The sequence below is a fragment of the Gopherus flavomarginatus genome, chromosome 11 (assembly GCF_025201925.1).
Source record: "Gopherus flavomarginatus isolate rGopFla2 chromosome 11, rGopFla2.mat.asm, whole genome shotgun sequence".
Lineage (NCBI taxonomy): Eukaryota > Metazoa > Chordata > Testudines > Testudinidae > Gopherus > Gopherus flavomarginatus.
The window spans coordinates 22,395,357-22,416,374 of NC_066627.1; the positions used below are offsets into that span (position 1 = coordinate 22,395,357).

The window sequence follows — 21,018 nt, forward strand, 5'->3', positions numbered from 1 at the left end:
AGTACCTAAGCCCAAAGACTTCTCTTCAAGGGCTTCCCTTGAGAGTAGAGGGCACTTCTGGGCATAAGGAGAGAGATGTGCTCCCTCCCTGAGCTTGTCCAGGTCAGGTGAGGCTTAACACAAACAGAACCTAAGGACCAGCTGAGCTAAAGACTCCCAGGTTGGATGGCAAAGTGTGGAAGAAAAAGATCCCCCAGTTCTGTCGGCTACCTCAGTACCAAAGTGTAAGGACTAACATTCACTGGTTCCATCTGCATGTGCTGGTCCGGATCCATCATCTGTACCTCCTAGCTTTGCAGCTGTGTGCACACTGGGTCCATTGGACTTGGCCACTGGAACTCCTCGGACACTGGGGCGTATAGAGACTTACATAACACTTCAGGATATTTTCCTCGCTTCTCTAAAGTCTCTCCTTCTCTCCCGCCCAGCCCTCTTAAGGGATATTGCACCAGAGGAGGAGTCCATGTTGGTGTCTCAGGAGCTATCTCACCTCCACCCCTCTGGCAGGAGCACTGCAGTACCGATGGCCCAGTCACTACCGGTGGAGCAGTTTTTGGACTCGGATGTGTTGGAGGGGGTAGCTGCTCCATTTTCTCCCTGGAGACTGTCAAGCCCTGACAGACAGTCTAAGTGTCACGCTTACTACTTCTCAGGGTATGACCTCCCCAGGCACCTCTGGTTCCGATTTCCTTGAGATCCCCCGCAACTGATTGACGCCCTTATTCTGGCCTTGTTGGGGTCCATGGAGCCGTATGCTAAGCATCTGGGCCCTTCTCAAGAATTGTACTGCTCCTCTCCCGCCTGTCAACTGGATCTGTCAGTGTACGAGGAGGAATGAGTTGACCCAGATCCGCAGGTAGTGACAGTTCTGATGGGTGTCTCCTCATCATCCCTGGGTGAAGTGGTCACTTTTTCCTCTCTGTCTCTGCTGGATGACAATGGGCAGTACCAGGAGCTACGGCAAAGAGTTGCCAGCGACCTCCAGATTCCACTGGAGGAAGCCCATGACCCTCAACACCAACTTCTGGATATTTTGAAACCTCAGGGATTAAGCAAGATGGCCCTCCTGGTTAATGAAGCCAGCCTAGAACCAGCCACAGTATATGGCTCAATCCAGCATCCTGTGTCCCTACTCTGAAGACAGCCGAGAGGAGATATTCCCACTAAGGAAGCTGAATTTTTGTTCTCTCACCTTGCCCCCATCTCACTGGTGGTACAAGTAGCTACAGAAGGAGCTTGGTACACTATCAAAGGACCACCCCAACAGACAAGTGCTCTAAGAGACCGGACCTCCTTGGAAGAAAGGTCTTCTCCTCTGAGGCCTGCAATTTCGTGTTGCTAACTACCGAGCTCTGTTAGTGAAATATGACTTCAATAACTATTCTAGGCTTGCGAATTTCATAGATAAGCTTCCCACAGAGGATAGAGCCCAATTTCAGTCCTTTATAAATGATGGAAAGCTAATGGCAAAAACAGCTCTCCAGGCCATAGTGGAAGTAGGGGATACAGCTGCCAGAAGTCTGGCTTCTGGCGTAGTCATCAGGAGGAATTTTTGGCTGCAGTCACAAGGGTTTTCTAGGGAGGTCCAAAACGCCACCTAGGACTTCCCCTCTGGTGAATCAAATATCTTCAGTGAGAGAACAGATGAGTCATAGAATCATAGGACTGGAAGGGACCTCAAGAGGTCACTTAATCCAGTCCCCTGCACTTAGGGCAGGACTGAGTATTATGTAGACCATCCCTGACAGGTGTTTGTCTAACTGCATTCATTAAAGGACTCTCTGTGTTCCCTGGAAATTTACACTCCAGCCCCCAGGAGGAAACTCTAGAGACAGCCTTTTAGGCCAACGCCAGCCCCTCCTCATGCAATTTATTATCATCACCTGGCAGAGGTCAGGTTGGCAACTGAGTTTCTCATAAAACTTCTGGTAGCTCTAGGTGTTTGCAAAAATAGAAAAAGGTCTGTTTTGTTACCCACAAGGACGATAAACTTTATAGGAGCAACATTGGACTTGGTTTCAGTGAGAGCATTTCTCTGCGCAGACAGGTTTCACATAATGAGCAAACTGGTTTCATGCATTACCTGCAAACCAAGAACTACAGTGCCCATGTCCCTTTCACTGTTAGGCCATGTGCCCACACACATTTACATGACACTATTCACCCGGTTTCACTTGTGATGCCTACAAGCTTGGATCCACTCGATCTATCCACCAAACAGGACCACATCAGCTGGAGTTATTGCCCACCTCGTCTGTTGGTGGAACCCAAAAAAGGTCATGGTGGGTGTTGCCTTCAGCCTGCCCACCCTCAAAGCCACCATTGTGATTGACACCTCCCTTCTAGGGTGGGGCGTTCACATGAATAACTACACTGCTCAGGAAACCTGGATCCCACAAGAGGCCAGGCTACGTATAAACGTAGGAGAAGGGAGGGTACTCCACCTTGCATGCAAGGCTTTCCTTCTGGTAATTCGCTCCTTCCATATACAGGTGATGTCAGACAATATCACCACCATGATACAAACAGGGCAGATCCAGGTCTCGTCCCCTCTGCTTGGAAACTGGCTCTCTCTGTCTCTCTATTGCATGTATGGCATCTGTAAAGCAATATTCTGTAGATGCAGTTGTAGATCTATAAGCCATTTCAAGGCCTCTGTGACATGGATATCATCCAATTCACCTTTGAATCCAGATTTGGGACACTGCATTACGATGTGTTTGATGGTTTGGATGCTCTCACTGCGGTCACACAAAGGTGAGTCTTCGATTTTCCACTTGTACATCAAGTAGCCACATCTTCTGTGGTTTATTCAAATGCAGTTCAGTGTGGTCCAAAGTATCTGTGGCAGGTCAAAACTGGGAGGGCATTTTGTTGTGCCAGTAATAAGGTGCTTGTTTGGAATGGTAGATGAGGTCTCGACACTTCACCATTCCCTGCCCAGATCCAGAGACATGAGATGGTCACATGTGGTCCAAAGTGGTTTTCACAATTTCAGGCATTGTGGGGTATGTTATCCATAACCTGCCAGATGGAGAGGTCTGTGTAGTCTGGTGTGTTTAAGTTCTCATGCTCTGGTTATAGCTCAACGAATAGCTGGGGATTCAGTGTTTGCTAATACAGAAAGCCACAGCAGAGGTGTTGATTTTAAAGTTCTCATGATGAATCACATGGTCTAATTCAGCTGCCTGTCCACAAGTTGGGTATGGCAGCTTTTTGTCCTCATCCGTGTATGGTACTCTGCAACTGAGTACACCAGAGCCAAGGCTGATGTTTGTAGCACTGAGGCTGTTGATCTCCAGCTTGTTCCTGCTAACTTTCTAATTATGTTGATGCAAGTCTTTGCTTTGGAGGCTGCTGTCTTGAGGTGGTCATGCAAGGTCAGTGTGTGGTCAAGAATGATGCCAAAATATTGTTGGCTTTGAGTCTTAATGCACAGTTTCACCACAAGACTCAACAGACTGTTTTGTGCTATTCTCTTGTCAAGGTGGAAAGTAGAGACTACCAATTTGCCTGAATTTGGTCTCAGCTGCCACCTTTCGAAGTACTCCTCCATGATCTTAAGGTCAGATGTAAGGGTCACTTCAAGTTCTTTAAAGCTATGAGCCTGAGTTGTGAGTGCCATATCATCAGCATACTCAAAATTCTGTGCTATCATTTCAGGTATTTCGCTCACATGTGCATTGAAGAGGGTCGGAGCAAGAACAGAGCCTTGTGGTAGCCCATTATTTAAAGTGTGCAGCTTGCTGGTTTGCCTCTGAGGTATACGAACATCCTTTGACCACTAAGCATGGTGTTCGGTAGCCTGAGAATCCACACATGGGTTCACTTTGGCCAGTTTCAGTAGCAGACCATCCTTCTAGACTACATCACGTGCTGCTGACAGATCAATGAAAGCATTATCAATCTTCAGTTTTCATTGGAATTCAGCCTTAATGTTTGTAGTGAAAGCCAGGACCTGGTCACAGCAACTTCTATACGGTCGAAAACCAGCTTGCTTCTTGGGTAGGCTACTGTCCATTGGGGACCTGATTTGGTTCAGAATCATACGCTCCATCACCTTGTAGGTAGTGCTCAAGAGAGACTGGCCTAGAACTAGAAGGGTGATCCACAGGTTTCCCAGACTTTAGGAGTGCAATGACCTTGGCTTCTTGCTACACACAGAGAATTTCACTGGTCTCCAAAATGTGGGTGAAAAACTTCATCACCCATTTCCATGCCAGTGAATTCAGATTATATAGGGACTCAGGGCAGATACTATCTTTTCCCACTGCTTTTCCCAATTTTGTCCCTGCAATGACTGCATCAATCTCCTTACTTGTGAACAATCCAGACCATTGAGATGATGGAATGCATGTGGACGTCACCTGCCGGAGTTAAAGCTGGAAGCCATCAAACTTTGGAACTGGTGCATCTGGAATCGCATCATGATGCAGGCCACTTACCTTCCGGGTATCCACAGCTCCAAACTGAACAGTCACTTCTCGATGGACCGTGCATGGGAGATGCACAATTCAGTCCTAAGCGAGATATTCGCGCAGTGAGCACACCACAGTGTGACTGTTGACACTCACTGATTCGCCCTTCGAGACCATGGCAACATGTTCCATGACCTACCTGCCTGTCCATGAAGGTGGTATTTTTAGTAGCTATCTTTTCAGCCAGGAGGGTCAGCAAGCTATGAGCCATCATTGCGGACCCTCCTTATTACAGTTTTTCACAAAGAAAAGGTTTCCCTTCGCCTACACCTAAGTTTCTCCCCAGGGTTGTTTCTGAATTCTACATCAACCAAAGTATTCGCTTATCTGTGCTTTTCCCAAAACCTCATGCTTCTGCTGAAGACAAGAGACTTCACTGCCCCTCTGTCTGATGTGCCCTGATGTTCTACCTGCAAAGAATGAAACCATTAGGAAATCACCAAGACTTTCTATTGCCATTTCAGGCAGATTGCATGGGCAAACCAGAGGATTTCTAAGTGGGTTTCAGGATGCATCCTAGAGTGCTATTGGGAAGCAAAGATCCCTTCCCCTGTGGGTGTCACAGGTCATTCCACGAGAGCGCAGGCCTCCTCCACAGCACCCCTACATGATGTCCCGCTACAAGACATTTGCAAAGCGGTCACCTGGAGTTCTGTCCACATGTTCACAATGCACTGTGTTTTAGTTCATGCCGCGGACGCAGCAGTGGGATCTGCAGTGCTGCAAGCATCTTTGCTACCAGCTTCCAAGCACCCACTTGCAGTCTGAGCACTGCTTGCCAATCATCCACATGTAAAATACACACAGGGACCAGCACTCTAAGAGGAAATGGAGGTTACTTACTGTAACTGGAGGTTCTTCAAGATGCGTGGTCCCTATCTGTATTCCACTACCCATCCTCCTTCCCCTCTACTTCAGATCCTGTTGGATTTGCGATAAGAGGAGGAATGACGTCAGCCTGCACTATCTCTTATACCCTCGATTGGGAGCACAAGGAGATCTATGACGTGTGTGCGGGCCAATGGACACTGCTTGGAAGAATTTTCAGACTCAGGGGCATGGGGTACATGCCTACTCACATGTGGAGTCTGAAAGAGCCTCCAGTTACAGTAAGTAACCTCCATTTTTTGCACTCACAGTTAATTGTGGGTGGCAGTCCGTAGTGGCTGGGTGTTGAACAGGCCATCTGGGTCTGGTACCAGATGCTGGATGTGGTGCTAGGCTTGGAGAGAGCTGGGTGGTGCTAGGAGTTGCTGAGGCCAGAAGACGGCACAGGGGAGGGAAGCAGCCCCACACCTTGTGCTAGCGGCCGGGGGGGGGGGGGCACCGTGCAGAGGGAAGGGTCTGCCGGGTAGTTCTGGGCACACTAGCCTCTCACTGTCTCCCCCTGCAGGAGAGCTTAGTAATCGACAGGCCCCGTGTCCGCAAGCAGACCAAGCACTACAACTCCTTCGAGGAGGATGAGCTGATGGAGTTCTCGGAGCTGGACAGTGACTCTGACGAGCGGCCCACGCGCTCGCGGCGCCTCAATGAGAAGACTCGGCGCTACCTGCGGGCTGAGTGCTTCCGTGTGGAGAAGAACCTGCTCATATTCGGGTGAGTCTCATCTGGGCTCTGCATGCCATGTGAGGCCGGGCTGACCCCGAGTGCAGCTGTGGCTCTCTGGTGGTTTGGTGTCACATGTTTGCTATTGTCTGTCTGTGCCTGTCGCAGGCTGCTGCACGGGGGAGCATGAGCCTGGCAGGGAGCTGCACAGCTAGTGCCCTACCGGAGGGATCTGCTTGGTTCCCAAACCCTACGTCTATGGGAGGAAGTGTGGTTTGTGGCTAGAGCGTGGCCTGGGAGTCAGGACTACTGAGGTCTTTTCCTGCCTCTGCCACTGACCCAGTGTGTGATGCTGGGTGAATCCCATGCCTTTCTGTGCCTCAGTTTCCCTACTTCCCCAGGGGCTGGCCAGGCTTTGTCCATTAGTGCCCCATACAGCGTTGTGAGCTCCCCACTGGAGGGCACTAGAGAAGTGCAGTCACTTGCAGTGTTCATGGTGTGTGTTTCTGCTCCTCCAGCTGGGGGCGCTGGAAGGATATCCTGACCCATGGCCGATTCAAGTGGCACCTGAACGAGAAGGACATGGAGATGATTTGCCGGGCCCTCCTGGTCTATTGCGTTAAACACTACAAGGGAGATGAGAAGATTAAGAGTTTTATCTGGGATCTGATCACTCCGACGAAGGACGGCCAGAACCAGGCCCTGCAAAATCACTCAGGTACTCTCTCTCCCACCAGTTATTGCTCTGCTGCCAGCTGCCGGCACACCCAGCTTTCAGTGCCCAGGATTAGAGAGTTAAACTAGAGCAGATCCCAGAAGCCACGCAAACAGCCAGAGCTGGGCAACAAGGAACGACTATGTGGGGGTCTGGGGGTCACAGGACTGACTTGCATCCAGACCCCTGCAGGCAATGGCAGAGGGGCTCTCTGATACAGGAAATGGCCAGTCCTGGCCCAGCTGAGAGGAAATATTGGGCTAGAGAGCTCGGGCACCAGGCCAACCTGAGCTGCCTGTTCCTGAGGCCTAGATTGTTACTTAGACCAGTGAACAGGCTTGGGTCCATCAGGGATAGGGGGCAAATGTCGCCGGCAGAGTGCAGCCCATAGTGGTCTTTAGTCTCAGAACTATGGAGGTGTGGCCAGTGCTGGCTGCATGCTTGGACCTGTGGTCTCTGCAGGCAGCCACACTATGTTAAAGACGACTCCACTCCATTCTGTAGTCGCCATCCCCTGTGAGACGCTGCTTGTCTGTGGATCCCTCAGGGCTTCACAAAGGGTGGGGGGAATCCTCAGCTGGGGTACTGAGATCTAATACAAATGAGGCCCGGCGCCTGGCAAGTAGCTAGTGCAACCCCTTGGCAGGGCACTGTGTGGGTACCCCGATCCATGGCACATTGTTCTTTAAGTTTGGCAGCCCTTTCCGGCTGGCTCGCAGTGCTGCCTTTCAGTAGTTTGTCATGAGTGAGCCATGCTGAAAGCTGAGGCAGCTGCTCCCGTTTCCGCTCCACAGGGCTTGCCAGAAGCTGTTTGTGAAGTGGCCGTTAGCAGTGTAAAGCTAAAGGCTCTCCCATGTGATGCAGGAGAAAGCAGCCGGGCTCTGTGGTGGATTTGAAGTCCCAGGTCCAGTCGGGAATCCCCCCGTGCCTGTTGCTGTCGGGTTATGTTCACTGCCATCGCTTCTCTCCCTGCGCGGGAATGGCGCCATTGCCTGCTGTTTTGAATTAATATCGTCATTTTGTCCAGCACTTGAGCAATCTCAGTAGGATGGTCCGGGGCTGGGGGATCAGGCATCTGCTGGTCAGGCCAAGGGAACCATGGCACACACCTGGGACACTGGCAGGGCTGCGTCACTGGGTGTAGCCCGGTGTACTAGCATGGAATGGAGCACTAGTAAAACTGATAGGGGAGCACTTATGGGCTCACATTTTAGTAATGCAATGAGCAAGGGGCATGGTCCGTTGAGGGTCATGAACGCTGCACTGCAGCTGCAGCACTGAATGTAACCCAGCTGGATCCCTAGCAAGGGGAAACCTCGGAACCTCTCAGTCAGCTCCTGGAGAGGCTTCTGCTTCCACGAGTCTGGGTGTGCGGTGGGCAATACAGGACTGAATTCCAGCCCATGCCCCGACTCTGTGCAATGGCAGCCACAGCAGGGAGAGGTCTGGAGAGCTGCTGAAGGGGAACTGGTCTTGTCCTGAGAGGAAGTGTGTGTGAGTTGGGCCTGTCCAGGGCTAGAGGGAGTCATGCGAGAAGTGAAACCGCAAGAACTGGTTGGAATAAAAACACAGGGAAACGTGGCCAGGGAACGAATCCAGGGAATAGGCTCCAAGGATGACTCCGCCCCCACCTGCCTGACATAAGGCTGGCTCTGCTTTGAGCAGGGGGTTGGACTAGATGACCTCCTGAGGTCCCTTCCAACCCTGATATTCTATGATTCTATAAGAGGCGAGGACTTTGACTGGCATGTGCCTTGGGTACAGATCTGCTTGGATGCCATCTCATCAGGGGTGTCTGGCTCTGATGTTTGTTCTGAGTTCTGCTCTCACCTCCATCAGGAGAAAGCTGGAGTAGCTTTAGTGGGGCTACAGTGCAGCTGAGTTTAGAGCCTGAGCTGGGTCTGCTTTGTGTGTTAGGGAAGCGCTGAGCATTGGCTGTGCGCAGCAGTGCGGAGAGATGTGGATGTGCAATGGCACTGCTGAGAGTGCGGGCCAGTGTGTATTGGGGAGAGCCGTGGCTGGTCTGCGCCTGCTGGTGTACAGCGGGGAGGTGGGTTGTGTCGGGCAGAGTGCAGGTGTTGGAGCACCTGCTCCCTGTCCCAGCACACAGCCTGACATCTTTCCATGGGCCTGTATCTGACAATGTCGACGTTCAGGCTGCCAAGACTCCGGGCCAGCTTGCTTCCATTCTGTGGGCGGGGTTGCCAGCAGCGGCGTCCAGCAGCCTGTCCTGCCAAGCCACCTCCTGTGCTCAGAGCTCCCCATGCATTTAGGCTGCTGGGAAGGTGTGGATGTGGCATGGCCTGACCTGGTCTAACTAGGACACCATGTACACCTGGCTCTGCTATGGGATTGTGCCTGGACAGACACACTGGGTATGCTGGAGACCATGCCTGCCTTCTCTCTGGCTCCCCCACTCCCACCTGAGCTGTGGCATGAGGGTTTAAGAGCATTACAAGGGCTGGCTTTCAGTCCTTTCAGCTGCACTGCTCCTGCCAGCCAGTGTCTGTGTCCTGTCTGATCCAGCGCATTTATCAGGTGCCCGTCAGGGTGGTGTGCGACCTGCACCAGTGCCGCTAATGTGCTCCCTCTTGCTGTTGCAGGGCTGTCAGCTCCAGTGCCCAGGGGCAGGAAGGGGAAGAAAACGAAGAACCAGATGCTGCTCCCTGAGATAAAGAACGCGGACTGGCTGGCCAGCTGCAACCCTGAGATAGTCCTGCATGATGACAGCTACAAAAAGCACTTGAAACAGCACTGCAACAAGTGAGTGTGAGCCCCTGCCCCGGGGGACTGCGGCGCACACTCCATGCTGTGCGTCCCACCCTGGGCCCAGAGCCAGGCCACGTGCCCCCAGCTGGCATTATGCCACTGGGCTGCAGCGCAGTGTCTGGAGAGGAAGGGGCAGGACTCACCCGGGCAGTCAGTATGGAGAGGCCAGTGGGGATGTTGGGTCGGTGCCCACTGGGTCGTCAGACCTTGAATAGTTTTTGCCATGCTGTAAAGTGCTGTAAAGCCGCAGCCCTATGGAATTCTCACCTCCCTGCTGGTAGGAGCAGTGCACTCGCCCACAGCTCAGCTGGCATTCAGGATACTTCCTTATTGTCACAGCTGTCCGCGGTCAGGTGCTTGGGAAGCAGGACTGGTCAGATACCTGAGCACCCCATGGTGGCACCAGCATCAAACTGCAGACTTGTGCATTAGTGATAGCTGGAGAGGGACAGCTCTTGGGACCCGGGAGCGGAGCCTGGAATGCCACGGGTCTTGGTGGCTGGGGAGGTGGAGCCTGGAGTGGGATGACTCTTGGGACCCAGGGGTGCGGAGCCTGGAGGGGGATGGCTGTTGTGACCGGGGAGGGGGCAGAGCCTGGAGGGGGATGGCTCTTGGGACTTGGGAGGCGGAGCCTGGAGGGGGATGGCTCTTGAGACCCGAGAGGTGGAGCCTGGAAGGGGACAGCCCTTGGGACCCTGGGGGTGGAGCCTGGAGGGGGATGGCCCTTGGGACCCGGTGAGGCAGAACCTGGAGGAGAGCAGCTTTTGAGACCAGAGAGGCAGAGTATGGAGGGGGATGGCTCTTGGAACAGGGGTTGAGGCTGAGCCAGGTGGGGGACAGCTCTTGTGGGCTGGGGAGGTAGAGCCTGGAGGGGGGCGACTCTTGGGGCCCTGTAGGGTGGTGGCCAGCTCTTGGGTCCTGGAGAGTGGGGCCCAGCAGGTACAGCTCTTTGAAGGGAGAACTGAGAGACATTCTTTTGACAAATCAGTAACCCAGAGCTGTTTCCTCACCCACTCAGAGGATGCTGCATCCCAGCTCCCAGCAAGAGCTCTCCTAGCCATGAGCACTGTAAGTAGCGCAGTCTTCTCCCTCACTGGGTTAGGAGTGAGGTGTGTCACTGCCATTGCTGGGGAGGCAGGTACCCAGCCTGGCACCTCCCCTCTCCTGGTGAGCTCCTTCAGAAGTGTTTTAAGTCTGGTAGATTACAGGGTTTGTGAGATGAGATTCTGAGACCCAGGCGGTGGGGATCAGGCCCACAGCCCACTGAGCTGATTAAGGAGCCTGTTCTCTGCCAGCCTGAGCCGTTTTCCCATGTGGACAGGGCCTGCCCTCTAGTCCCCATGTTCCAGCTGTTTCAGGCCTCCTCTCTTGAGCCCCAGGGACTGGGTGCCCTGCCGTGTCACAGTGCGAGGGGCAGCTAAGGACGGGCAAAGCTGCTGCCACACCTGCGCTCAGCCTTGGGTGGTGGTGTCATGAGAAGGGGAGTGGCTTCCCACCATGTCTGTCCTGGTATATAGCCACACAGGCTGCAGGCCAGGGCAGCGATCCCCATGCTGCCATACAGACCAGCCGGCCCATAAATGCTGTGTCGCTGTGTGTAGGGGCTGTGCTATGCTGGATCTCAGCCCAGTGCTCTGTCTGTATAGACCTGCCCCTTTCCCTTGGCAGGGTGCTGCTGCGGGTGCGAATGCTCTATTACCTGAAAGCTGAAGTGCTGGGAGAGGTGGCTGACAAAGCCTTCGAAGGGATCCCGGCCAGGTATGATGCTCCCAGCAACCCGGATCGGTTTGCATGCTCAGCTGCAGAGTTACAGTGAAGGATATCTTTGGCTGCAGCGCCCCTGCTGCATGGGGAGCCCCCTCCCTGCTCTGGGCTGGCATAGGGAAGCTGCCCAGCTGCTGTCTATCTGAAGTCACCAGCAGCACTGTGCCAGTGTGAGAGGGGTCAGTCACCTCACAGTCTCTGAAGCCAAATCCTGCAGTTCTTGCTCAGGCAAAACTCCTGTTGCCGTTGGTGGTGGCTCTGCCTGAGTAGAGACTGCAGGATTGAGCCCTAGAGGCTGGCCCCCGCAGCTTAAAGAGCGCCCTCTGCAGCGGAGCTCCGCAGGGACAGCGGGCTCCTTTGGCCATGGGACAGGACCACTACTCCTGTGAAATAACACCATTCAGAACTGCACTGGGCTACATGCATACACAAGTACACATGGATGTGCATGCCAAGGCACACGCAGACCCCCTATGCTCATGCACTCCCTAGAGATGTGCACACGTGTGCAGGTGCATCTTAATTTGAAGCTAGAGTGGCTGGAATGACTTCATCTACTGCAGAGGCCTGCGGCTAATCCTGCCAGCCCCAGCATGCTGGAAATCAGGATTCCACACAGTGCAGCCCAACAAATTCACCTCTAATATGAAGCTGTAGCCCCAAGTCAGTCCTGACCTAGCCTGGGCACCCAAGCCAGGTGGCTCAGACCGGAGTGGAGCATTGCCTGCTGGGACCTGCATTCCCTCCCTCTGCTCTGCAGGGAGCATGGGGGACTGAAATGGCTGCAGCCCTCTGGCTCCTGAAGTCCCCAAAGGGATGCTGGGTTGGGCAAAGCCTGGTAATTGCACTGGTGTCACATAACGAGCAGTGGCAGAGGGAGCCTGCTGCAAACGCCCAGCTCCCAGGATGGTAGAGGAGAGCAAGGTTTGCTGAGCTCACTGAGCCTGATCCTTTATTGAAACCCTTTGCTTTCCTGTCTCAGCAGAGGATGTTGCTTTCCCAGGGTGCTCCTGTGCGCAGCACAGATGCAGTCAGTCCGTGTCCCAGCAGCTCACTGAAGGGAGGCCAGGGAGGATGCTGCCTGCCACTCTGAAGGCTTGGTGCACTCCAGCAGATTGCTGCTTTGCCTTGCTCTTGCTCTGTTGGTGGCTAGTAGCTTTAGTGAAAACTTTCCCCAGCCTTAAAGCAAATACCATTCAAATGAGCCTTGGGAGCTCATGGGCCAGCTAAACTGAGTAGGATGGATGGGGGTCGGGCCATGGCAACCATCCCTGTCACACAGGAGGGTCCTGTGACACGTGTGTGCAGGGGAGACCAACAGCAGGACTCAGCGCAGTGTCAGGACAGATTGTGACCATGGCTGGTCCCCTTGGTGTCCAGGGAGCTCGCACACTGTAGAAGGCAGGACCTGACCCCAATGTCTCTGGAGAAGCAATCATCAGAGCGCCATCAAGGCAGAAGGCCAGTCCCCAGCTCCCCTAGTATCGCCCAGTCTACAGAAGCAGGGGTTCCTGGGGAGTCTAGAGCAGGGTGCATTCATGGCTTGTCCCTATCAGGGAGCTGGACGTGCTGCTGCCGGACATCGACTACGTGGAGATCCCGGTGGACTGGTGGAATGCAGAGGCTGATAAATCGCTGCTTATTGGAGTTTTCAAACACGGTATTGCCCCTGTCAAGTGCTGAGCCCCGCCCCAGTGTACTGGGGTACTCCCGCTGCCCTAGCCAGGAGCCAGGAGTGGCTGCTATGTTCAGAGCACCATGCCAATGTTCCAGACCCCTCTCTAGGGCGGAGCTAGTGGAATGTTGCACATGGGGCCCCACCCCATTCTGGGTGCCCCAGCGAGGAGTCCCAGGAAGCCGCATGTTTTTGCTGCCATGACCTGGCAGTGCTGAGCACTTATGTCCTGCACATCTCCTCCAGGCCAGCTTACCTGGGGGCCGGGCTGAACCAAAGCGCCTGGGACTGTAGCTCCATCAGCTCTCCCAAGTTGCGGGGAGTTGGGCCTCAACCCCTGTGACTCAGTAGAGACACTCCAACACCTGTGTTGGCCCTGACACAGGGGGCAGCATGGGGCTAGCAGGTGCTGGGCTGCTGCAGAGCGTGGCCATATCAAACCAAGCGCCTGACTCAGGGACTTGGGGGGAGCATCCACATTCCTGGCCAAATTTTATCTCAACTCAATACATTCTGCCTCTTGAAACTCCTCTTGCAATTTCCATTGGAGACAGGAGTCTGTACTGCCTGTCCTAAACTGTTACCCTGGCGCTGTGTTCCATCCCAGAAGTGGCTACATCTCTGGGGCGGACAGGTTGATTCCTGTGTCTCTGTGTCCCAGACAGAAGGACTGCAGATTAATCAGCTGCTATATGTGACGGGCTTTGGATGCTTTGGGTGAAACTTGCTATTGAGGGGCCAGGTTATCTTTGGGCCAGACAACAAGGTCCTAATTCTAGAGACAGGCGCACTCAGGCAGGCCCCACTGGCACAGCCAGAGTTTAGCCAAAACCAATCCCGGGTGGCCTGGCCCTTGGCTAGGACAGTATCCCGTTTAATGTCAGCTGTGGTGTCAGCAGGTTACGAGAGGTACAACGCCATGCGAGCAGACCCGGCACTGTGCTTCTTGGAGAAGGTGGGCATGCCAGATGAGAAGCTGCTGTCTGCGGAGCAGGGCGTCAGCGATGGGGCACAGGATGCTGCAGAAAGGTGGGCGGGGGCAGGAGGAGGAAGGGGTTTGGTTGGCTCCTTAGGGCAGAAGAAGCAGGACCAGTGTCGTGCTGTTCTCTGGGGGTGGGCATCAAAATGGATTGAGAGCAGAGAGGAGGGTAAGCTGGCAGCCCAGCAGATTGCCTGTGCATGCAGGGTGGCAGGGGAATGCCAGTGTCTGCTGGGCATGACTGTGTATTATAGTGGGAGAGGGCAGGCAGGGTACCAAGTGTGTGGGAGCTGCTCCCCTGGGTGAATTCCCTCAATGGGCCAGGGAGTGCATGTGCCACTCACACTCACCTAAGTGCAGATTCTCCCATCCAGCCAGGGCACTGACACATGCAAGCCTCTTAGATGCTGTGCTGTGCTTTGGGGAGCAGCTCATTGGCCTTCCGGGGTGGGGGTGGGGGGAATGGGGCTGATCAGAGTGTTCACAGCCCCCGATTGCAGGAAATGGGGAAAGAAGTGGTGGCTGGTTGGCTGCAGCAGGTGGGTGAGGGGCGATGTGTGTCACCAGAGAATCCTGGAGCTGGGATTGGTGCTGGGTTTTTTGCCAGCTTTGCAAACATAAAGGTTGAGGATGTCCTGAATGTCAGTTCCCTTCTGCAGGTGGAGATCAGGGAGCAGGTCCATGCTCGTGCATATGATGGGAGGGCAGCCAGCAAGGTGCCCAGGCGGTGTGGGAGTGAGGGAGCCGGCTCTCACCCTGCAGGCGCTGGGGCATTGCTAGGGTAGCCAAAGGCTAATGCTCTGTCGGGTTGTTTTGTCTAGAGGAAACGTTGAGAAAGAAGAGAACAGCGGAGACAGAGTGGAGGGGCTGCCACAGCAGGAGGTGAGTGGGGTTCCCCACAGATGAGAACAGCTCCTCTGCCCCAGCCAGGCCTGCTCCCTGCTGGCTCAGGAGACACCTGGTGTTCTGCCGTGGCTAGGGAAAGAGCAGTAGGCCAGACCCCCACCTTTCCCCCATGGCAGAGCCAGTTTGCTGGTAGTGAGGCTCAGCAGGGACAGCCGTTGGGAGGGTGCCTGGTGCCAGGCTGTCTGTGACCGCTCCCAGGAGCACTATGGCTGCTGGGACAGAGCGTGGGAGTGAGTGACGTTACTGCACAGGACGGGTCGCTATCCTTCGGAAATCACCGCACTGCGGGATCCTGGGTGTTGGTCTCCAGTCAGCTGATTCATGGATGTGCCAGGCTGCCAGTCACTAGAGATCTCACCATCTCACTGCCAAGCAGAGCCCTACCCTGTTTGGCTGAGGACCGTTAACATAAATGCCAAGACCGGCTCTTCCCATGGGGCTGGGCTTGTACCAGCCCCAGGTAGGAGCCTGATGATCAGTAGGATCTCAGAGTGCTTGGGCACCTCTTCCACTACCCCCAGCCCTGCAGTACCTCCACTAGGGCCAACATGCTGGGTGCCAGGGCAGCCTGCCCATGCCCCCTTTCCCCAGCCTGGCACCTAGCTCGGCCCAGGGCAGCCTATCCCCTCCGCCCCAGCCCGGCCCACCTCCCCGAGCCTGGCCCCATGGCCTAGGGAACCCCAGCCTGATATCTAGCTCAGCCCCCTGCCCCCCGCCTGGTGCCTAGCCTGGCCGAAGACAGCCCAGCCCCCACACCTAGCACCCAGGGGAGGAGAGCAGAGGAGGGGTGGCACTGAGGGGAGGGTGCAGAGTGGGAGATGAGGCACGGCTCAGCAGGGAAGGATTTAGAAGGAGCGAGTCTGGAGCTGCAGGGTAGAGAGTGCAGTGATGGGGCTGGGGCTGGCCAGCAGTGAAGAGGGGCCGCACCATCAGCCCCACCCTGTGCTGTCCGGGTTCATCCTAACGGAGAGGGCAGCAAAACCCTCTGCTCAGCTGCTTATCCCCTCAGCTGGGATCCCCGCTCACCACCCTTAGGCTGGCAGAGGGAAGGGCCCCAGCAGAGCCCCACCCCTGCCATGTGCTGCCCCTGAAAATCACTCAGCCCTGAGCAGCAGCTGCTTCTCATCTGAGAGCCTGTGGGGCTGAGGAAAGGCCTCTGCTTCACTCTGTCTCCAGCAGCCTCTGTGCCTGGGGGGAACTGACAAGTTCTCTGTCCAGCCGCCTTCCTGGGGGCAGCAGGCTGAACTGCGCAGGGAGAACAGGTGGCTTCTGAAGCCCAGCAGACGCTGCAGCAATGCACACGCCACTTGTTTGACTTGGCTCCACAGAGGCTGCAGCTTGTGGCACATTGAGACGCTTCCTCTTAAAAGGACCGGGGGCAGCAGCCCCCCACTCTCCTCAGTATCTGCATTAGCCGTGCTGTGCTCTCCCTCTGTAGCTTTAGATCCATGCTGCTGGGTCTGCCTTTCTCCAGGTAACTCCACCCCCTGCACCCCCAACTCCCTGGGAAATGGGACTCTTGCCAAGAGGGATTGTCCATAATTCCCGCACAGGACTCTTCCCACAGCTCCTTTTCCCTGTCCAGTGCAGACTGGTCATAAAAGGCCCAAGTGATGTCACTGCCCGCTGCTCTGGTCAATAATCCCCAAGCCTGGTACAGTTTACATCCAGCCAGCTTTCCCTGAGACCTCTTCTCTTCTGAGCTACCCCCGTACTCCCAGCTGGGGCCCACTGCTGTCGCCTTCGGCATCACTGAGCCAGGCAGGAGTGAGCTGTCCATCTCTCCAGGAAACAGCCCTTGCAGGCTCTGAGCGTCTTCACTGCTCACATCTGAGCCCCCAGTTTGCACCTGTTGCCCTGGCGTCACGGTGCCCAGAAAGGAGCATGGGATTGCCAGGGCCCCGAGAGATGGCTCTCCCCCTGCCCATGGAGTGGTGCTTGCTCTTTCTCTAGAAGGCAGGTGCAGGTGCAGCTCCCACAAGGGCAGCCTGCAGGCAGACAGTGTGACAGAGTTAGAGCTGTCCTGCCGGTCAGGGCCTGGTCAGACAACCCTGGATAACGCGCCTCCCTGTCCCACTATTGCTTCCTCCGCTGCTGCCTCCAGGAGAGCTCAGCCACGGGCTAGTGGCCCTTCTGCCTTGTTTGCCCCACTCCTGCCTCTGCCCAGCGAGTCCCAAACCTCTTTCCCTGCACCATGGATCCATCTATCTGCAGGATCCGCCTTCTTTCAGAGGGCTTTGAGACAGCATCTAAGTCACCCTGGCTCCATGCCTCTTCCGAGGGCCTGCAGGGACACCCGATCCTGCCAGATGCCAAGAGTTCTATGGGCTGTCCCCCACCTTAGTGCAGGGTAGCTGGGCCCCAGAGCAAGGTGCAGGCCCAGCACAGTGTCCTGGGCCCGGCTCAGCCCTCTCTGTGCTGGCAGGGGCTAGGGCCACACTCTCTCTTTCCAGTGGGTCCCTGGGAGCACCGGGCCCTTCAGCAGCAGCCGAGCTCTGCACTCTTCTGGGCTGCTCTCCATCTAGGGCAGAGCACATGTTGCGGGGTCAGTGGTTCTCCCTGATTAGGAAGTCCACTGTAATGCCCCAGTGTGACACAAGAATGTTAATGTTCGTGTGGCCCTCCCAAGCTATGGCCAGCATGGGGGAGCGTCTGGGCTGTGACGTGAGAGCGGCTCCCTCCAGCCAGAGAGTGAGGAGCTCCCATTGCTTGATGGGGACTGCCTGCAAACCCTGCAGCTAGTGAGACAGGTGGGAGATGAGCACGGACAGTGCCAGGCCCACTGCACTCGGAGATCGGCTGGCAGGTGGGATCCAGCCATTGGGAGCGTATGGGCATGTGTGGCTGCTTGGATCCTTTCAACACCTGCTCCTGGCTGGGTGGGCAGATGCTCTCCTCTCAAGGTGGATTTTGATGGCCTGGGTCTTACTTTTCCTGCAGGACTCTGGGAATTTGTGTGGAGAAGCTGCTGAGAAGCAGGATGACAATGTGGCAGGTGAGGCTGTGCCTTCTGGACGGCTTGGTCTGTGTGTGTGGCACCTCACGTGGGGGACCCTGCCCATAGCTGGGGTTGCTAGGTGCTGCAGTAACAGAAGGCAGCAGGAAGGCAGTGCTATGCAAGGCATCTGTGCTATTAACATGAAACTGTCCAACAAGGACAATGTGTTCTTAAGCAGCCGGCAGGTGCCTCTACGGGGCACAGAGGACAGCTGTGGAGCCCTGGGTAACTACAGTGGGGAGCTGAGCTGTGCCTTCTGGAAGCACTGATCAAACCCAGCGCCAGGGAAGGAATTACCCCGTTACAGAAGGCAGCAAGCAGGACCAGTGTTAGGAGCCACCTTGCAGAATGGCGATGGGCCGAATGAGCCATTGGCCACGCCGCCCTCTCGCATGAGAGCTGTGCACACTCCAGGGTGACATGGAGCTGGCTCTTGTTCCAGCCCCTTTCCTCAAAACTAGGCTCAGTTTGAAAGAAACACAAGCCAAGCTGAGCTGTGATGCAGGGGTCCAGAAGGAAGGGCTTGCGGATGGTCAGCCAGCCAGCCGCTGGCACCCTCTCTTGCTGCCCTGGGGAATGGAGGCAGCTGTGGTCTGGCCCTGATCCTCTGGCTCCTCTGTGTGAGGGGTAGGGAGCTATTTAATGAGCCTACCTGCCTCTGGCTGTGTGTGTTAAATATTAATGTCCTTGCTGATGTTTGAAGCCCAGGATGGCTCCGACTCAGACAGATCCTGCTGGCCTGTCTCATCCGCCCTCACAGCCAGACTGCGGCGGCTCGTCACCGTCTACCAGCGCTGCAACCGCAAGGAGCTGCCCCCCCGAGCCGAGATGCTGGTGCCAAGTAACCATGGCTACTGGCTGCAGGAGGAGATGTTCAGGAGAGCTGCTGAGATGGACCCCATGAACAAGGAAATGCAGAAAAGGTAACAGAGGGGATTGGCCGACAGAGCAGCTGAGCAGGCCCTTTCCGAGAGTCACTGGCCCCTGCGTTTACCCAGTGAAACCCCCAAGAACAGCCTCTGTCTTCCCAAGGTGGCTGAGACAAGCTGGCTCGACATCTCCTCTCAGGCACACACCCTGCCCCTATGTCCGGAAAGTGCCTGCACTCCCCCTAGCCGGGAATCAGGTGCCTGGGGTAACATCCACCAAGCAGGTCCCTGTGTCCGGAAAGCGCCTTCAGTCTCCCAGCTGGAAATCAACTGCCTGGGGTAACACCTGCAGGGCAGGTCTCAGACCCCCAGGCAGGCACCAGTATGGGCCGGAGCTGGACCTCATTCCATGTAGGCAGGACCAAGACTCAGCCTCCTTCAGGAGCTGTTCCAGCTAACAGCTGTTTGAAAGGAGGAATGGGGGGGATTTCTGGTGGCTGGGTCACATTGCTGGGCCAGACTGGGCCATCTAGTCTGGCTTCCTACCTCCTGTAGGGGCTATTGCCCCATGCTGCCAGGACACAATAGCTTGGGCCATGCCATGTGTGAGGGGCTGGGGATCCTTCCTGCCTCTCCACCTGGACCCATTACCATCCTCACAGCCTGAGCCTGTGTCGCTAATGGGTCTAATGCCCAGGAGTTACGCTCTGCTTTTGAAATCCAGCTACATTGTCTGCCCTCTGTGGCACTGGCTGGCACAGCAGGAGGCACAGGGTCACTGGGTAGAGGAGCATTTCCTTGCACTGGGTCTAGGTATGCTGCTGTTTAATTTCATCAGGCAAGCCTCTTGTTCCCCTATGACAGGAAAGCAGAGACTGGGGCACAGTGACAAACCATCATGCTGTAAAATTAAATGCCCCAATCAAATGAGTTTGCTCTCGTGCTGCTCAGACAGAAACCCAGGGTGAAATTGCAAATCATTGAATGGGGCACTCACCCAAACTCCAGCCCTTCGTCTGGCAGAGGGCTGCTGTCATTCTCAGCAAGGCAGTGCTGCCCTTGCAAACGTGCCCATCCTTGAGACTCCCTCGTGGACAGGCTGATCAGGATTTCTCCCTGCAGGGCCTTCTACCCTTCCTTCTTTATCTCCTGCCGGGGAGACTGAGCCCAAGTGGAGTTTAATGAGACCCACTTGGTCTAGCTCCAAGGGTGAGTCAGAAGAAGAGCTCTGCACTTGCAGGTGCTACAGCCTGATACCCAGTTGTACAGTATGTCTAAGAAGTTGCAGATTGGGGAAGTCTTTGAGAAGTGTTGCAGATCAGGAGAGCTCTACTGAACTCTTTATCCAGCTGTCTGTACCTGACAACTACAGACTGTATGGCTGTTTGGGACTGGGGCTGGCTGCTCTACATCACTGGGGTGAGATTGTCCCAGACTTAAGCCACCACCTCTGGTGGTGGTTCTGCAGCCTGAGTCAGCCCAGTTCCTGTTGGCCAAGTGTCCACATCACAAAAGCCACTATTGCCACAGTGGTACCAAGTGGGCCCCTTATTCATGTCTGAGCCAAGAAGGCAACAACTGGCTGGTCCCGAGGAAGTCCCTGAAGCCACTGTAGGAAAGTGTGTGCGGAGCCTGTTCTGGGGGTGGGGGAGCACTCTGCTCCCCGGGGCTCTCCAGCTAGTGCCTCTCACTGGCACCAGACACAGTGGGAAAGCACAAGACTATAAAGAAATGTGTCTCATGAATGTGTGCGTCTCTCCCTGCTGTGCAGATGGACAAGAAGGGAGCAGGCAGATTTCTACCGCACTGTCTCCTCCTTCGGGGTCATCTATGACCAGGAGAAGAAGGCCTTTGACTGGACCCAGTTCCGAGCCATTTCCCGCTTGGAGAAGAAGACAGATGAGAGCCTTGAGAAATACTTCTACAGCTTTGTGGCCATGTGCAGGAACGTCTGCCGTCTCCCTCTCTGGAAAGAGGATGGTGAGTGGAAGGGATGCTGCCAGCATGTGGGGCAGTGGTGGGGAGGCCCTCTTGGACCAGGAATGCCCTGGGAAGGGCTGAAACTGGTGCCATTGGGGGGGAAAGGAAAGTGGGGATGACTGGAATTCTAGCGACCTGCCCATCTCTTTGCTGATTGGCTGCCTGTCATGTGACCCTTTACACCTGCTCAAGCAGTAGGCTCTTTCCAGTGCCACAGGCTGGAGACCATCCCTTCCTGACAGCCTTGGCAGAGCTTGCACAGTGCTTACCTCACCATGGCCAGCATGACTCTGGCATTTCGCCAGCCCTCCCTGGACACTCCGGAAAAAGTAGTAAGAAT

General features: G+C 55.3%; 1 protein-coding gene across 19 annotated transcripts in view; it reads left to right on the plus strand.

The window, feature by feature from the left end:
* Nucleotides 1–21,018, plus strand: part of CHD6 (chromodomain helicase DNA binding protein 6) — a 213,768-nt gene that overhangs the window by 160,691 nt on the left and 32,059 nt on the right. For all 19 annotated transcript variants that reach the window (XR_007768567.1, XM_050918575.1, XM_050918559.1 and 16 more), the window contains 10 exons: nucleotides 5,872–6,074; nucleotides 6,542–6,741; nucleotides 9,342–9,501; nucleotides 11,176–11,265; nucleotides 12,828–12,931; nucleotides 13,846–13,975; nucleotides 14,747–14,807; nucleotides 17,772–17,826; nucleotides 18,533–18,752; nucleotides 20,470–20,678. Coding sequence is in view for 18 of the 19 variants with exons in the window: in XM_050918575.1 (XP_050774532.1) it covers nucleotides 5,872–6,074; nucleotides 6,542–6,741; nucleotides 9,342–9,501; nucleotides 11,176–11,265; nucleotides 12,828–12,931; nucleotides 13,846–13,975; nucleotides 14,747–14,807; nucleotides 17,772–17,826; nucleotides 18,533–18,752; nucleotides 20,470–20,678 (1,432 nt within the window). In the remaining variant the exon portion in view is untranslated. The remainder of the gene's footprint in view (nucleotides 1–5,871; nucleotides 6,075–6,541; nucleotides 6,742–9,341; nucleotides 9,502–11,175; nucleotides 11,266–12,827; nucleotides 12,932–13,845; nucleotides 13,976–14,746; nucleotides 14,808–17,771; nucleotides 17,827–18,532; nucleotides 18,753–20,469; nucleotides 20,679–21,018) is intronic.